The 18,980-nt window shown below is 37.3% G+C and overlaps 1 protein-coding gene across 2 annotated transcripts in view; it reads left to right on the top strand.

Moving 5' to 3' along the window:
• ME2 (malic enzyme 2, NAD(+)-dependent, mitochondrial) overlaps positions 1-18,980 on the top strand; it is a 53,108-nt gene that overhangs the window by 13,259 nt on the left and 20,869 nt on the right. For both annotated transcript variants that reach the window (XM_011928764.1, XM_011928763.1), the window contains exons 3-11: positions 3,739-3,888; positions 7,109-7,184; positions 8,287-8,448; positions 9,062-9,165; positions 11,424-11,533; positions 11,644-11,741; positions 12,205-12,318; positions 15,236-15,350; positions 16,889-17,031. In XM_011928764.1, the coding sequence (XP_011784154.1) occupies positions 3,739-3,888; positions 7,109-7,184; positions 8,287-8,448; positions 9,062-9,165; positions 11,424-11,533; positions 11,644-11,741; positions 12,205-12,318; positions 15,236-15,350; positions 16,889-17,031 (1,072 nt within the window). The remainder of the gene's footprint in view (positions 1-3,738; positions 3,889-7,108; positions 7,185-8,286; positions 8,449-9,061; positions 9,166-11,423; positions 11,534-11,643; positions 11,742-12,204; positions 12,319-15,235; positions 15,351-16,888; positions 17,032-18,980) is intronic.

Genomic DNA, 18,980 nt, shown 5'->3' with positions numbered 1-18,980 from the left:
TGGCTCACTGTAACCTCCACCTCCCAGGCTCAAGCAATTCGCCCACTTCAGCCTCCCAAGTAGCTGGGATTATAGGAGTACACCACCATACCTGGCTAATTTTTGTCGTTTTTAGTAGAGATGGGGTTTCACCGTGTTGCCCAGGCTGGTCTCGAACTCCTGGACTCGAGCCATCTACTCACCTTGGCCTCCCAAAGTGCTGGGGTTACAGGCTTGAGCCACTGCACCAGGCAGCAAACTTAATATATATGACCAACCCAGTAACTCACTGCCCTGTCTTCTAAAAGGTCATCAACAGATAGTTATGCTATGATTGTTATTGGTCTGAGAAATGAGAAAAAGGTACATGCAGATATATTCTGAGAGCCTGCAGAGGGCACCTAGCTCAACTTGGGGGAATCAGATAAAAGCTTCCTGAAGGGAATGATGCCTAAGCTGAATTGTAAATAGTATGTTACAGGTAGCAGGCAAAGTATTCTGGGTAGAGGGATAGGTCTGCATGGAGAACTAAGCGTATCAATTGAGTTTGTTAAGTATAGGAGATTACTGGTGACTGGTAAGAGTGGTTTCTTTGATGTGATGGAGCAAAAGAGATACTGTGATAGACTGAAAAATGAATGGAAGGGGAGGAAATGTAAGCTACCCTCTCAAGAAGTTCAGATAAGGAGGGAAGGAAGACATTAAACAATAAGTAAAGCAAGACTTGGGATTAAGTATGTTTCAAGCTGGGAGAAAGTTTAATGTTTCATCATAGTTATGAGGAATGAGCCCAGGAGAAAGGATAATTGATAGAGCAAAGTCTCAGGGAAAGGAAGAAGGCATAGGGTCAAATGCAGAGATAGAGTGGCTGGCCTTGAGCAGGAACAAAGAACAGCTCATTCTCCAAAGCTGGAGGAAAGATAAATACAGATATTAGTAAGGATAAGTATGGAGATGATTGAGCAGAAGTAATGAACTCTCAGTTTAGCTGATGACCTTGCTTTCCTTTATGACATAGAATATGAAAGTCATCACTCAAATGTAGAAGGGCCAAGGTTGAGTAGAGTTGGTGAGGAGAGTGATAAATGCTTGGAAGAGCCACGTAGCTATAAGGTAAAGCTGAAAAAAGCTAGGCTTGGTGGCTCATGCCTGTAATTCCAGCACTTTGGGAGGTCAAGGTGGGAGGATCACTTGAGCCCAGGAGTTCCAGACCAGCCTGGGCAACAGAGTGGGACCCTGTTTCTACAAAATTAAAAAAAAAAAAAAAATTAACCAGGCATGCTGTTACACACCTATAGTTCCAGCAACTCAGAAGACTGAGGTAGGAGGATAACTTAAGCCCAGGAGGTCAAGGCTGCAGTGAGCCATGATTGCACCACTGCACTCCAGCCTGGGTAATAGAGTGAGATCCTGTCTCAAAAAAAAAAAAAAGAAAAGAAAAAGGCCGAACAAGAGCAGGTTAAAGGGATGAGAGCAGACCCTGATGGCCTAGTGGCAAGATCTTGTTTATATTGGTGCCATTCTGCACAGCAATGTTATTTTTCCACAGAAAAGATGAAATGTAACATTGATACAGGCTTGGAGTTTGCTGGGCTGGCAAAGGTTACATAAATTCATTCAGTTAATATTCAGAACTGCTATGTGCCTGGCACTGTTCTAAGTTTTGGCACTCCAAAAATGAAAACACTCCGCCCTTCTCTTCAGAGAGTTCACTGTCTCTGGTGGAAAGGCAGACACTCTGGAAGAGGAGTACAGTGAAAAGTCACGTGGGGATTCCTAAACAGGAATGACAGGGAGATACTTGCTCAGAGTGAGAGATTTGATCCTGGGATTCAGAGGAGGAAACAAAGAGGATCCCCAAGGGAGCCCATAGAATTGGGAGAAAATGAAGCAGTCAGAGCTAGAGATCCCTCTGAAGGATGACGAAGTGAGGGCATCATGTGGTTACCCGAAGTGGTAGAGGATTGTGATCCGAGAGTGGATAAGGGCATTCACCATTGCTGAGCTATAACGATCCTAGGTGAGTGCTGCCCATCACTGAGGTACACAGAAGAGTGACTAAAGTGAAATAAAGAAGATGGTAACATTGAGGAGATCCATGACTTGCACAGCTTCCCTTTATCACATGCCTCATAGGTCATCTGTTCTTTCCTTAACATTACTTCCATCTCACAAAGCCATCCATTCCATTTTAGCAGCCCAGTTTGTTTACTTCCCTATACTGCAAAGAAATCTTCTTCCCTTTAATTTCTATCTATTGATACCATTTCTTCCGCTATTAGCTATGTAGAAAATATAATTGAAGGGATCACCTCTCCCCATTTATTCACCAAATATTTGCACACCAGTTATATGCCACATATTGCTATTAATAGTTCCTGGAACTATAGAAGTATATGAGGTGATTGTTTCTAACTTACGGTATTGTCTAGACTGGAGGAAGCCAGAAAGTCAAGTGGAGTGAGAGTTACAGAGGGAAGTAGGGTATCATGGGACCTGAAAACAGGAAAGTCTAAAACGCGTATGTATACATGATAGGGGAGGGGAGTGGACAGAAAAGGGCCCCAGAGAACACACCACCTGAACTGCATTTGGAGTGCACGTGTATAGGACTATGCCTGGAGAGAGAGTGTAAGCAAAGGGTGCATCAAACGCAGCAAGTCCAGGTTGAGTTGTGATGCATTTGAGAAGCTAAGTAAGTCAGCATGAAGAAGATGAGGCTGAAAAGTAGGCAGAGGTCTTGTTAACTATTTTAGGAGCTTGAACCTTATTTTACGACAATTTATTTGGAAGCGAAATGATCACAGTTAGGTTTTTAAGAGAAGAATCAATTGGAGCATAGCAGGAAAATTGTATTTATAAAGACTAGTAAGAAGGCTTTTGAGGTAACCCAGCTGAGAAATGATGGTAGCTTGTACTGTGTGAGGGTGGAGGGAGCAAATGGATGTATTTGAAAGCTGTTTAGCAGGTAGACTCTGTAGGACTTGGTGACTTATAGGATTGGTGTTGGGGAGGGTAGGAGAGGAAGAAATCAAGAATGGAATCTGGGTTTCGCATTTGGTCACATGATAGCAGAAGAAACAAGGTCGGGGAAAGATAAGTCTACTTTAGACATATTTAACTCAAGATGATTACTGACTTTCAAGCTTTCAGGCCGATAGTTCCCTGTTCTCTAAATTTAAAAAGAAGTTATTTATATATTTATTGACATCAATTGACAATTGCCTTTTTTGTGCTGCTTCTGCACTCTGTGTAGACCTTATAATGCTTCTAACCCTCCTGGGTTATAAACTCCTTGAAAACAGGGTTCACTTCTTATATCCCTGGAAAATAGTGCCAGGCATACAGTGTTAAGCAAATTTTTGAATTAATGCCACTTTATTTTGCTTCCTTGTTTATATGTCAGTCTCCTTGAAGACTGATTCTTTAAGGGTGGGGACCTCATAGTGATCTTTGCATTTCCAGTGCCTTCTACAGAGCCTGACCCACAGTAAGGATTCAGTAAACATTGTTTCTATTGTAATTTCATCATCATCATGATCATCATCATCATCATCTACCACTTAAGTACCCTTGTATTTTTGTTAATTTTTAGGCCTGGGTGTTAAATAGTGATAATCTAAGGTTTTGGGTTTTTTTAGAATGTGATGTGAGTGGGGCCCAATTTCAATTTTAGACATTTAGGTTTAACTTTCATAAGCCAAGACTTTTAATGTAATGCAGGCTGACTTAGACATTATTTACTGTGCTTAATTTCAGATATATCTACATAATGGGAATACAAGAAAGAAATGAGAAATTGTTTTATAGAATACTGCAAGATGACATTGAGAGTTTAATGCCAATTGTATATACACCAACGGTTGGTCTTGCCTGCTCCCAGTATGGACACATCTTTAGAAGACCTAAGTAAGGCTTATTTAAAAAAGAAAACTTGTAAATGATTGTTGAATAAGGAAAATATCATTCCATAACAGCTGTTACATTTCTATTTTATATATCTTAGCCGAATCACATTTCCTACCTCACAAAAACGTAATTTTTATTAAAAGTGATTAACAAAAACCCAACATATTCATAACTTTTATCTTTGTAAAAATAGCATCATTCATTTCTAACCTTCTTTAAATTATTGTGATTGTTAGAGGAATTACATACTTTTGGAACCTGCCCCCCCACCAAAAAAAGTCTTAATTCTGGTGGGAAATAATCCAGAATTATTAAAATTTTTGTCAATAAAGCCAAATTAAGAGATTTTTTTCTTTTTTTGATCGGTTTTAATTTCTGTTTGTTTTTTGTTTTTGAGAGAGTCTTACTTGGTCACCCAGGCTGGAGTGGACTGCAGCAGTATGATCTTGGCTCACTGCAACCTCTGCCTCTCAGGTTCAAGTGATTCTTGTGCCTCAGCTTCCCTAGTAGGTGGAATTACAGGTGCACACCACCACGCCTGCTAGTTTTTGGATTTTTAGTAGAGATGGGATTTCACCATGTTGGCTGGGCTGGTCTTGAACTCCTGACCTCAGGTGATCAGCCTGCTTCAGCCTCTCAAAGTGCTGGGATTTACCGGCATGAGCCACTGCAGCCTGTTCTCCTTTTTTTAATGAATTTTCATTTCAAATAGTTGTAGCACCTACAAACATTGTAAATGGGAAGAGTACTGAAATGGCAAGAACTGACCCTATTCCTTGAATGAGTCACATGATCCCCATGAATGTGTTTCCTCGTGTAAAATGGGAATAGCAGGACCTATCAAAGAGCTATTAGAGAAACCAATGTGACAGTTCTTTGGAAAATTTTAAGCTATATATATATATGTATACACACACACACACACACACACACACACACGCTGTTTTTACTTAATCTGAGTTTTCTTGTCTTATTCCGCTAATCTATTATTACTTTTCTCAATCCTTATAATATTTTTCCCATGCTCAATTAACACATTCTTCCACGTGTAGTAATTCAAACAATGTATGACAGCTTTTATATTCAGTCTCCTGTCATCTAGTCTAGTGACTTTCAAACTTTAATGTGTGTGAGAAATACCTGTGGGACTTACTCAAAATGTTGATCTCTGCCAACTTTCCTCTCCTCCCCATCCCCAAGATTTCTGATGAAAAAGAAAAAAGATCTGGAGGTCCGGATTTTAGTGAGCACCCTCAGTGATTGTGTTGCAGGTATTCCCTGGAAGACACTGAGAAACAGACTGTTCTAACCTATATGCTGCCAACAATTACTGTAACTAAAACATTTCTGTGATATAACCAAGCTGCTCAGCTATTTTATAGTTTCTTATTAGAATGATTAAAAGATAGGGAGAAACTTGGAAATACTGATGCCTGAGCCCCACCCCCAGAGATTCAGATTCGGTTAGTCTAGACTTAGGAGTTTCACAAAAGAGCCTGGTGTGATTCTGATGTATACCCAGAGTTGAGAACTGACTTGAAACGTGAAGAGCATGGCTTATGTGTGAGGGCAAATACTGTTTATTATTTATGCAATGTATTGTGCTATGGGTTTTTGTTGTTGGTGGTGGTTTTGTTTTTGTAGATGGTCATTAAATCTTGGTTGGTTGATTGATCTAAACTTTAAGCCAATTAAATCAGAATCTTTGGAGGTGGGACCCTGGCATTTAACAGTTTACCAGATGATTCCATTATATAGCCATGATTGAGATATTGCTGAACTAAATTGATTTGAACTGTAATGATAGTGCCAAATTTAAGATATCAATGAGAAAGTTAAACATAAGATGAGTTTGACAGCGGTGAGGATCTGCTGGCCCTCATGTCTGCCTGAACTGTGTTCTAGAACCTGCATTTCTTCTTTTTTTCCTCCTTCTCTCCCTTCCTTCTTTGCTTTCTCTTTTGAAATCTGGATTGATTATCTGAAGTAGGTAACAACATACTGTGTTCAAAGTGACTTTTTGTTAGCCATTCCACAATTTATACAGATTTCAAAGCATGTTTTACATAATATAGTTGACCCTTGAACAACACAGGTGTGAGGGTCCATTTTCACTCAGATTTTCTTATCCTTCTGCCACCCCTGAGACAGCAAGACCAACCCCTCCTCTTCCTTCTCTTTTTGATTTTGTTAATAACATTTTCTTTTTTCTAGATTACTTTATTGTAAGAATACAGTATATAATCCATATGACATACAAAATAGTGTTAGTCGGCTGGGCATGGTGATTCATTCCTTTAATCCTAGCACTTTGCGGAGCTGAGGTGGGTGGATCACTTGAGGTCAGGAGTTCGAGACCAGCCTGGCCAACCTGGTGAAACCCTGTCTCTACTAAAAATACAAAAACGTAGTGGCCATGTAAAATCCCAGCTACTCTGGAGGCTAAGGCAGGAGAATTGCTTGAACCCTCGGTGGGGGGCAGAGGTTGCAGTGAGCCGAGATCATGCCATTTCACTCCAGCCTGGGTGAAAGAGCAAAACTCCAAGAAAAAAAAAAAAAAAAAAATTCTTAGTCAACCTATGTGTTACTGGTTAGGCTTCTGGCCAGTGATAGGCCATTAGTAGTTAAGGTTTTGGAAAATCATACGTAAATTTTTGACTTTATTTTCTAACACCCACATTGTTCAAGGGTCAACTGTATATCCAATTTTTGTCAAAAAAAATATTAAATAAGTAAAAGTAACTTTTCACTTTTTCCTGATGCTTCAGGTATCTTATCTTTTGTGTGAATTTATTGTAATTTTCTTCTTTCCCTTCCTGCTCCTTCAAATTTCAAATTTTCAGTTTCAGTAAGTTTTAACAGTAGTTTAGTTGACCTTGTAATGCTCTCCTGCATTGGTGGCTTGCTTCAGATTTTTTTTGTTTTTTTTTCCTGTTGGTGTATTGAGTTTATTTGAACATGAGTTGTGGATACATTTCCTCTTGGGTAAAACGATTGTATCATTTAACAATAATCTTTGTTGCATCTGCTGTGAACATTGTAATTACAGTTTGAAGTACTTGAAAATGCTTGAAAATAAACCAATGTGACTTAGGTAAATCTGCTTGGAAATTATACCATGTCTTGATATTTTATTAAAATATCAAAATATTTCAATTATGAACAAAAACTTAGAAACAAAGCTGTTGTGAAATGCAAAGGTGTTTTTGTTCTGTTGCAGGGGATTATTTATTTCAATCTCAGACAGAGGTCATGTTAGATCAATTGTGGATAACTGGCCAGAAAATCATGTTAAGGTACTATTAGTACAACCCTCCTTTTCACAATGTTTTCTCTTTTCTTGTAAATTACCTCTAAATCTCCAAGAACAGTTTTTCATTGTTGCTCTGATTTATTTTGCACTTATATACATGCAGATTTAGTGCTTTGCAGCTGAGGCGATGATAATAGTAGTAGTTATAAAATGGGCTACCAGTATAGAGTTTGACTCTGAGAAAGAAATTGGAGCTAGAATACAAGGTGAGCCCTCTTGGTATTGGCACCACTGGTGTCTCCTGCCCTCTCAATGTCCCTTCCTATTTCACTAATACTATTCTAGGTAAAGAAAATACTTTAAAATGCCATAAAAACTTTTGTTTGTAACGGTGTTAGAGAAGTTTGGTTATGCCTTTTTTTCTTTTAAATCTAAGATTTAGAACCTTAGCAAATATAAAAATGTTAAATATAGCAAATATAAGCCCTGGCCTATTTAGTTATCTTTCATAAAGTGAAATGTAATAACTTATTTCAAGATCTTTGCATAGGCTTTTGTAAATTTTATTATAGGCAACAATCTTACCTGCCTTTATACTCCTTTCCAAAATAAACATTGATGAATGATCATTGGTTTGAATAATCTAGCAAACATTTGGTCAAATAATTAAACTCACAGTATCATCTTAAGACCTTCCTTATAAATAGATTTTTTTTTGTTCTAGACCTTTTTCTTTTTCACAGTTGCTAAGGTTTTTCTTGTTTGGCCTAGGTTATTGTGTTGGAGTACCATGCTGTTTATTTCTAAACTCATTTTTCTCTTATGGTAATCTCTCCATCAGAATCTTGTTCATCTCTGCCATATTTAATCTTTCTGAAGATATTTAAGTTGGTCCTCTAGTCAGAAGAACTCTATTCCTAAACCGAAGTCAGAGGGAAATCAAATCTAGTTAATGTCTCATAATAGTCAGAAATCCTAGAATTTTAAGTACGCGTGGTTGGTTTATATTGGAAATTAGCCAAGAAACAATTTTATTTTTAAGAGCAAAGAGTAAATATGTATGAAGTGACTCTATCTTTTTAAAAATGCTTTTCTTTAGTGCTCCATTTTTGACAACTTTTAATTTGCATTTTTTTGTGATTAAGGCTGTTGTAGTGACTGACGGAGAGAGAATTCTGGGTCTTGGAGATCTGGGTGTCTATGGAATGGGAATTCCAGTAGGAAAACTTTGTTTGTATACAGCTTGTGCAGGAATACGGCCTGATAGATGCCTGCCAGTGTGTATTGATGTGGGAACTGATAATATCGTGAGTAACATCATTTTCCCCCTTTATCTTCCTCCTGTATTTTTAAAAATTTGTGTAGTATCCCTCTTTCGAAAATGATAATTTAAGAAGGGAAAGTTTTATGATTAAATGTTAGTTTTTTTCTTAAAATCCACTTTTAATGTTTATATAAATAATAGTAAATTAAGTCTATTAAAAGTTTCTTGGGCTGGGCATGGTGGCTCCTGCCTGTAATCCCAGCACTTTGGAAGGCCGAGGCGGGCAGATCACTGGAGGTCAGGAGTTTGAGACCAGCCCGGCCAACATGGTGAAACCCTATCTCTACTAAAAATACAAAAAAAATTAGCCGGACGTGGTGGCACAAGCCTGTAATCCCAGCTACTTGGGAGGCTGAGGCAAGAGAATCGCTTGAGCCCAAAAGACGGAGGTTTCAGTGAGCCAGGATCACACCATTGCACTCCAGCCTGGGTGACAAGAGTGAGATTGTCTCAAAAAAGAAAAAATAAAGTTTCTTGAAAGGCAATACATTTAAAAAATTGTATTAGTAATTTTTATTTTGCAATTTTTATTGTATATGTTTAAACTAATTATATAATATAAATTATTTTATTTTTACATTTGTTTTGTTTTGTAGGCACTCTTAAAAGACCCATTTTACATGGGCTTGTACCAGAAACGAGATCGCACACAACAGTATGATGACCTGATTGATGAGTTTATGAAAGCTATCACTGACAGGTATTTTTTAAAAGTCTGAGTATATGAAAGCACCTTTAATGGGGGTGGGGGTGGGGTAAAAACCAAAGTTTTGTTTTGTTTCCCTTTATTTCTTGTGAAGATAAGCAGGAGGCAATTAAATTTTTGAGAACTTTGTTCTGTTGGCTGTCTCTGTCTGATTAGATGTGGTGATTTGAGGTGGTACCCATGGTCTGCCTTGCTTTCTTGAATTACCTGACATTTTGAGGGAAGTCTGCCCTCACTGCTCCTATCAAACCCTTACTGCTCAGTACCTTTTTCAGCCTTGACCTTCAGGCTCACGCCCACCATTCCACTGAAGCTGTTGTGCAGCTTTCATATTTTAAGTTCTCTGACCATTTGGTCCTCCCACCTCTCTACCTCTTTGCAACATCGGCTAAGGTTTTCCCACTTCTATGTCCTTGAAACTCTCTCTTCTCTTGATTGCTAAACAACTTCCTCCTAACTTGGTCTTCCTCCCACCTTTCTCTCTTTCTCTCTGTTTTTTTTTTTTTTTTTGGTCATCTTCACAGCTTCTTGCTGTCTTATTAAATGTGGATAACCACCTAGTCCTCTTCTCTTTCAGCCATGTCAACTATGACCTTTATGCATGTTACTACTAAACCCATAAAAACCCATCTGTAGTCCCACTGCTCTTCTGAGGCCTGCATTTCTAATAATCAGAATATTCCATCTGGATATTCTGTTGTACATGCATATTCATATCCCACACTGAACTCCTGTCCTTTCCAAACAACCTATCTTCTGTATTCCCACCTTCTATTATTGGCAGTAACATTCATCCTATTGCCAAAATTTTCATCTAGGTGTTATCTTTGACCCTTCTGCCTTCTCCATCAGTCTCCCATGCAGTCAGATATTCCTCAAACTCAGTGGGTACTACCACTTAAATGTCTCTTGTTTTCCATTGCCACAGTCTTGCTCTCTCCTTATCTCTCTTCTGAAGTTTTCTAATTCTTCCTCTAGTTTCTTTCCTCTCCAGTTCATCTCCACCTTAATACCAGATTAATTGTTTTGAAACATGTACTTCATTATGTCATTCTTTTGCTTGAAATCTCTCATTGGTTTCCTATTGCCGTAGGATAAAGTCAAACTCTTTACCTTAATGATCTAACCCTGGCCTACCTTTAAAATTGCTGGCATGTAGAAGGTATTTAAAAATTAATTCCTTTTCAGAGTCGAAGTCAACAAGTCTAAAACTGAACTTTACATCTTCCCAGAAATTGTCATCTCTCCTTCTTCCTCTCACTTTCCTACCTTGGACAACCAAATAGTATCTTCTTAGTTATCCCAGTTACCTTGACATTGTAACAGCTTCTTCCTCATTTCCCAGTTGATCCTTATCAATTTCTATTCATCCTAATAGCTCATAGTTACTCCTTTTGCTTCCTGCATCTTCTGCTTCAGATCTCTTATCTTCGTATCACAGTAGCCTCCTAGTTGCTTCTGCCACTCGCATCTCTCCCCACACCAATATGTACTACATATCACTGGCAGGTTTATCCTTCCTAAAGGGAGTCATATGTGAATTTTTTCCTTTCTCGGCAGCCTTCACTGTTTCTACATGGGATGCAGAAGAAAGTCCCTCTTCTCTAATTTAGCATTAGAGATTCTCCCTTATTTGGTCCCAACCTGCATTAACCAACTTCTCCCTTATCTCTTAATGTAAACCATGAAATGTATAGCCAGACTGTTGAAAATTCAGGGTCACCCTAATAAGAGCCTGCTTTTCTTTCTACCTCTTTACTTTTTGTTCTTTCAGGGCCCACCTCCTTTTCAAGCCTTCCCTTACTACTTTAGCTCACCTAAACGATTGAGATCTTCTTTTTCTGAATGTCAGTGAACTCAAATAGCAATTACTTTTCGTTACTTATTTAATATATACTTTCTTGTGTTGCTGTTTAACTATTAATGTAATGAAAATATGCATATCAAATATATATTTTTTGAGGTTCAGAGTCAAAGGAAGTGTCTCCTGGACACTTGAAAATAGTTTACATAGATTGATATCTCATGGGTTTATCATGGTGCCACATTCTTTTTAAACACTTCATACTTTTTTTATTGAATAATTTCTACATTTTGGATCTAGTCTTTCACAGGCTCTGAAATTTTTCAGATGGCCTTAATTGAACTAACATAATACATTATTTTTGAATGCTATCATAGGGAATATTAGGTGGAAAGCTGTTTAATAGTATTATTTTCATCACAACTGTTGTGGGTTTTGCTGTTTTTAGATATGGCCGGAACACACTCATTCAGTTCGAAGACTTTGGAAATCATAATGCGTTCAGGTTTTTGAGAAAGTACCGAGAAAAATATTGTACTTTCAATGATGATATTCAAGGTAAAGCAAAAAAAAAAAAAAAAAAAAAAAACTTTAGGGTTTGGATTCCTACTTTTTAAACATTTTTAATGTGCCCATTTTTTATTTGTAAAACTTTGTTTTTCTTATAGGGACAGCTGCAGTAGCTCTAGCAGGTCTTCTTGCAGCACAAAAAGTTATTAGTAAACCAATCTCTGAACACAAAATCTTATTCCTTGGAGCAGGAGAGGTAAGTTTTGTAGGCTTTTTAAAACTTAAGCTCATCCTCTCTTCTAGAATTGGAAAATGGGCAGAATATTGATATTTATAAAAGAACATAATGACCCTGTAATTTTGTTGAGGTAGAGGGTATGAAATCAAGACTTCTTCTGTAAAACAGGTAATTTAAAATATATTTAGAGAGAGTATCACAAAGAATTTTTGTTTGATTTGTAAGGGAAAGATAAACCAAATAGTTCTTATTATAGCATATAATTTTGCTATTTAGAAGGCTATTGGGGGATGTATGTTTTGACTAGTACACAGTTTGGTACTTTTTGTAATGTTGGTTTTCATCAAATATGTTGTGATTCTTTAGCATATAGCATATATATAACTATGAAGATTAGATAGCATATAATCTTCATATATAAAGTAATTCAAGCATTGCATCATACTCTAGTATATATTGAAATTTATGTTTTGTTGAACAGGCTGCTCTTGGAATTGCAAATCTTATAGTTATGTCTATGGTAGAAAATGGCCTGTCAGAACAAGAGGCACAAAAGAAAATCTGGATGTTTGACAAATATGGTTTATTAGTTAAGGTAAGGTATTTAAAATTTGGAGAAGCAAAAGAGTGCATTATATTTTTAGTTGGATTTTAAAAATATTATCCCTTAAAATCTTGTTTCTCATTGGAGTCTCCAAATTATACCAGTTGGGACCTTCTGTTCTCTTTTTAACAAATGTCCCCAGTCTTACTGTCTTTTACAAAGACTTCTGCTTCATATTTAATTAATCTGTATGTTGGCATCAGACTTATTCTTTCTTGCTTTGTTCTCTTGCTCTTAAGAGATCAAATGGCCATTGTACAAGTATGATTGTGTTTGACACTCCTAAAACTAGGTTTTTAATAGGAACTGAGAATTTCCTGATTAAATTACAGTATTGCAGAATTTTTGATATTTGAGCAGAATTTTTTTTTTTTTTTCCTTAATTATTTGGGCGGGGGAGAAGGGGAATGAAGTCTCTCTCTGTCACCCAGGCTGGAGTGCAGTGGTGCGATCTCATCTCACTGCAACCTCTGCCTCCTGGGTTCAAGTGATTCTCCTTCCTGAGCCTCCTGAGGCCACTGTGCCTGGCCTTGAGCAGAAATTCATAACCCTTTAGAGATGATAATCCCCTGAAGCAATCTAATAAAAATCTATGGACCCTTTCCCCAGGAAAAAAGCATGTGCTCCTGAATACAATTTATGGATAATAAAGAGCTTATCTCCCAGATTAACTTAGTACCTTTGGGCCTGACTACCTTTGTTGGCATTGATTACCATTTTCACTAGCTTAAGAATGTCATATATCTTCTACTGTGTAACACATTGAAATATAAGTAAACTGTTTCATTGTTAAACCAATCGAGTACACAATGCTGTTAAATTTTTGTATGTACACATTAAAATATAATGGTATAGCTGTTGCTTGGCATTTATGTCTGTGGAGCAAGCTATCTAAATGTACTTTACTCCAGTTCTAAAATCTTTTCTTTTTAATTAGAACCAGTATTCTGTTAGTACAAAAAATAAAATGAAAAATTGAAGTATGTGAATGAAAAATCTTGAGTGCTTAAACTACATGTAATTTAAAATGTAATAGTAGTTATATACCAGACATTGTTATAAGACTTTACGTGTATTATCTCCTGTAAGTTTTACAAATGAAGAAACAGTTAAAAAGGTCAAGGGAGTTATCCAAAGTCATCAGCTTATAAGTGACAGAGGCGGGATTCAAAACCAAGTATCCTGACTGTGAAGTCTGTGCTCTGAATAATTAAACTGTGCTGCCTCCCAAAGAGGCTGTAACTACCATATTTATTAGTATGTAAGGCACAAGGATAAAACATCACATATTTAGAAGGCTATTGGGGGATATATGTTTTGACTAGTACACAGTTTAGTTTGGTACTTTTTATAATGTTGGTTTTCATCAAATATGTTGTGATTCTTTAACATATTGGTAGGTCAGGTCTAACACAGTATTGGTAGCTACAATGTGTTTACTTAGCACAAAGTGAGAACCCTGTCCATCTCCATATTCATTATCAGATTATATATTTCTTTTCCAGTGTGCAGGTAGCTTGGCCTATGGGAGGCTTCCAGTGTCTCCTGGTGACCCTAAACACTGCCCTTCATTTTGAAACTTTGAAAACAGTGACTTCTTATGTCACTGTTTGCTCAGCCTGGTTTTCTGAACTGACTGATGATAGTGTGCTGCTTTCCTAGCCCCTGCAGGTTCTTATGTGGGGTTGTCTTGGAGTTCTGATGGAAACACACTTTTTCAGGAGAAGTCTTCTTTTTTACCAAAATAAGAATATGAACTTCTCAGGTGGTTTTTGCATTCAGTATGATTTTGTCTGCCTCAGATCTTTGATAAACTCTTCATTGTTCTAGTCTGTCAGTGGTATCTCTTCTGGCTTTGTGGCACTACTCAGAATTTAACGTTTATGGTTTTTGACCTGGGATTTGGAAAAGAAAACATGTCTCTTCATTCAGCCATCTTTAACCAGAATTCCCTGTTCCTCTTGTTTCTGAACTCTTGGTAGTACAGTCCGTGGTGGCTGTCTGCAATTCTGAAATCCTAAAGGCTTTGAAATTCCGAAATTTTTTCCAAAATTTATTTTGGTGACCAATCTGATTTCCCTGAACTTACCTAGTAGCAAAACCTGACTCAAACTACAAAGAAGCTCTTGGTAATCTTAACCTTTTGTATTTGATGTGACTATTCGTAAGTTTGTTCAGTTATAGAGTATCTGTTGGGAGGGAGAATATGTAATATTTTATATATGCCATATTGTATTTCTAAAATATGAAAAATTCTCAGCCAGGAGTGGTGGCTCATGCCTGTGGTAGCTCAGCTTCCCACTTTGGGAAGCTGAAGTGGACGGATAGCTTGAGCCCAGGAGTTTGAGACCAGTCTGGGTAACATGGCAAAACCCCATCTCTACAAAAAAATTAGCCAGGCATGGTGGTGTGCACCCATAGTTCCTAAACTATAAGTAGTTTAGTGTGCCTAAACCACTCTGGAGGCTGACGTGGGAGGATCACCTGAGCCCAGGGAGGTAGAGGCTGCTACTGCACTCAAGTCTGGGTGACAGAATGGTACCCCATCTCAAACCAACCAAATTAAATTGAATATAAAAAATTCCTAATTCCAAAACTCATCTACCCCAGATAAAGGATTGTAGGCTTTTGTGCCATATTGGACTTAGGAAGACCTCATAGAGTAAATGCATTTTTTAGAGGAACTAGAAAGTTTCTAGGAATAATGGGAGATTAGATTTTTGTTTTATATTTGAGTTTATGGATATGATGAAGATAGAATTGGAAGATACGGGTTGAAGAGGAAAGTAAATGAAAATGAAAAGACATTTCTATTGTAGAAACAATGTGTAACTCATAATAATGTCTTTTTATTTCATCCTTAATATGTGTTAACTAAAAAAATACTGTATTTTATCTCAAAATTTAGGGGCGGAAAGCAAAAATAGATAGTTATCAGGAACCATTTACTCACCCAGTCCCAGAGAGCATACCTGATACTTTTGAAGATGCAGTGAATATACTGAAGCCTTCAACTATAATTGGTAGGTAAAGTTATTCTGATAAATAATTTTACTCCCTAACTGTATGTTGCCAGTCATAATTACCATGTAGGATTACTAAAAATGAGTTGGCAGTTTTATATTTTACCTAGCTTTCAGCTTGTACAACGTTTTTCTATGATAAACTTTTTGGTTACCATGCATGAAATTCAGTTACCAGATGTTGCTTTATACTTTTAGGTCCTAGACACTGTGTAGTCAATCATGCTTTGCTTTTAGAGTTGGTATTACTGTTGGGCTCAAAACATGAAAAAGACCAAAGCCATTTGCAGATTTTACCAGGGAAATTCTGTGCAGACTCAAAGTTTTCGTGGGCAACAAAGCTGAAAACTTTGAGTGTGGCATTGCATAGCTGCCATCAGACTATGCCATCATGGCATTACCTTCTCAGCAGAAAATGTAGAAGTGTTTAAAAGAGGAGCTATTTAATTTTCTATATAACTGTAAGTTGTTTTGTTTTCTTTTTTCTTTTTCTTTTTTTTTTTTGAGATGGAGTCTTGCTCTGTCGCTTAGGCCGGAGTTAGCTCACTATAACCTCCGCCTCCCAAGTTCAAGTGATTCTCTTGCCCCAGCCTCCCAAGTAGCTGGGATTACAGGTACCTGCCACCACACCCGGCTAATTTTTGTAATTTTAGTAGAGATGGGGTTTCACCATGTTGACCAGGCTGGTCTCGAACTCCTAACCTCAGGTGATCCACCTGCCTCGCTGGGTGAGACTCTGTCTCAAAAAATAAATAAATAAAAATAAACAACTCCCCATTTTCCCCACCCCCCACCCCCTAACAACCACCATTCTACTTTTTGTCTCTATGAATTTAACTACCTCATATAAATGGAATAACATGCTATTTTTCTCTTTGTGACTGGCTTATTTTATTTAGCATAATGTCAGGTTTCATCCATGTGGTAGCAAGTTTTATCTTCCCAATTAGAGTGATGAAGATAGTTGTGTACTCTTTTTAAAAATTGGCTGGGCATGGTGGCTCACATAATTCCAGCACTTTGGGAGGCCGAGGCAGGCAGATCACCTGAGGTCAGGAGTTTGAGACTAGCCTGGCCAACATGGCGAAACCCCGTCTCTGCTGAAAATACAAAAATTAGCCAGGTGTGGTGACACACACCTTTAATCCCAGCTACCTGGGAAGGTGAGGCATGAGAATCACTTGAACCCAGGAGGGGGAGGTTGCAGTGAGCTGAGATTGTGCCACTACACTCCAGTCTGGGTGACAGAGCGAGACACTGTCTCAAAAAACAAAATGTTGAAAGAATAAAATTTCCCATAATTTACTGTGTGTATAGTAGACAATAAATATTGAAGTGAGAACTTTCAGCATCTTGTTTTTTCTTTTCAGATTTGAGATTGCGTTCTCATAGATTTTGCATTGCTGAGATAGTGCTGTCTTTGTGATGATATATTACCTGTGTTTTTGTTATTGCAGGCCTATTGTAGAAATGCTATTGATAAGCATTGCTTTTATACCTATAATAAAGTTGCTATTTTTCCCTCTTACTTATTACAGGAGTTGCAGGTGCTGGCCGTCTTTTCACTCCTGATGTAATCAGAGCCATGGCCTCTATCAATGAAAGACCTGTAATATTTGCATTAAGTAATCCTACAGCACAGGCAGAGTGCACGGCTGAAGAAGCATATACACTTACAGAGGTATTACTAATCACATGAATTGATATGTGTATTATTTTCCCTCCACTAGCTTATTAGTTATACATTCTTACACAGTTGTTCTAGTGGTTTTCCTAGAGATTACAGCATGCATCTATGGGTGATCAAAGTCTGATATAAATCATTGCCAATTATGGGAAACAAGTACTTTATAACTCCATTGAAATGCCCTCACACTGTTTGCATTATTGTTGCGAATTTTAATGTTCTATGTATTTTAAACCCAAAATACATGATTGTTATATTTTACAAAAATTATTCAGATTTACTTACATTTTAATTTATTTATCACTATTCTTCCTGCAAGTCTGCTTCTACCTAGGATCATTTTCCTTCTACCAGAAGAATTCCTTTATTTAAGTGTAGGTCTAATGAATTCTCTTAGTAATTTATTTTGCCTTCATTTTGAAGGATATTTTCAGCGTGCATAGAAGTAAAAGTTGGTAAATACTTGAGCATTTTGAAGATATTTTACTGTTTTCTGACTTTCGTTTTCTTTTTGATGACATATCATTGTCTTAGGTTTTTAACAGTTTGACTACGGCAGACCTATGGGTGGCTTTCTTTATATTTATTCCACATGGGGATTATACTGCTTCTGAATCTGCAGCTTGATGTCTGTTTTTGGTTTTTGTTTTTTCTGTTTTGAAAAAATACCAGCTAGTATCTCTGCTTTGGCCACATTCTCTTTCTCCTCTTATGGGACTCTAATTATATGGTCAGAGATATGTCTCACATATCTTTTACACTGTTTTCTATATATATTATCCCTCTTGCTCTCTGTGTTTCAATCTGGTGATTTCCTTTGGCCCTATCTTCTAGTTTGCAGATTCTGTGTTCAGCTGTGCTCATCTGTTGTTAGGTTCTTAATTTTAGTTACTGTGTTTTTTGCATTTGTAGAATTTCTGTTTTATCTGTATAGGAATTTATTAATTTAGTAACAGACTTAAAATCATGTACTGTAGAAACAAATCAATTTCTAAATATTGCTTTTTTGTACTTACATTTCATGAAACATTTCTTTTTACTCTCTTCAAGTGCGTCATCACCATCAGTGTTTGTCTTTTCTAGGGCTGTGTTTTTTTTGAGTCATCTGACAGCTATGGAGAACAAATTTTTATTTACATCCAAACTGTTTAAGATTGACTACTTTTAGATCTTTGACACTACCATGGGATTATAGCCCAATTACAAATATCTGCCTATAAATTACTCGACATTTGGGTTTTTTTCCTACCATTCTGTAAGGATGTAGTTGTAATCTCCACAATTACTTTCTATATTGTTCTGGTAAGTGATCTAACTGGCTCTAGGAAGTGATTTTTAAAGGCTTGTTTACAATGATGTCTAGCAACTGTAATTGCTAGATTACATCCTTGAGATTAAGTAATAAATCTGTGATACATTTTTTAATCTTCACTCCTTTAAAAAAAAGATTTTTATAATAGAAAAATATTATAGTATATGTCTTAAAAGCTAAGGATTCTTTTAAAAATGTAACCACAGGGCCAGGCATGGTGGCTCACGCCTGTAATCCCAGCACTTTGGGAGGCCGAAGCAGGCGGATCACGAGGTCAGGAGATTGAGACCATCCTGGCTAACACGGTGAAACTCCGTCTCTACTAAAAATACAAAAAAAATTAGCCGGGTGTAGTGGTGGGTGCCTGTAGTCCTAGCTACTCGGGAGGCTGAGGCAGGTGAATGGCGTGAACCCAGGAGGCGGAGCTTGCAGTGACCTGAGATCGCGCCACTGCACTACAGCCTGGGCGACAAAGCAAGACTCCATCTCAAAAAATATATATATACACACACACATATATGTGTATGTATATATGTGTGCGTATATATTTATGTATAACCACAGTACTGTTATACCTCATAATTTGAACAATAATTATATCTTGTCATTTAATTTTTTTTTTTTTTTTTTT

This window comes from Colobus angolensis, unplaced genomic scaffold, assembly GCF_000951035.1.
Source record: "Colobus angolensis palliatus isolate OR3802 unplaced genomic scaffold, Cang.pa_1.0 Scaffold8, whole genome shotgun sequence".
Classification (NCBI taxonomy): Eukaryota; Metazoa; Chordata; class Mammalia; order Primates; family Cercopithecidae; genus Colobus; species Colobus angolensis.
This window is presented reverse-complemented; position numbering and strand designations above follow the sequence as displayed.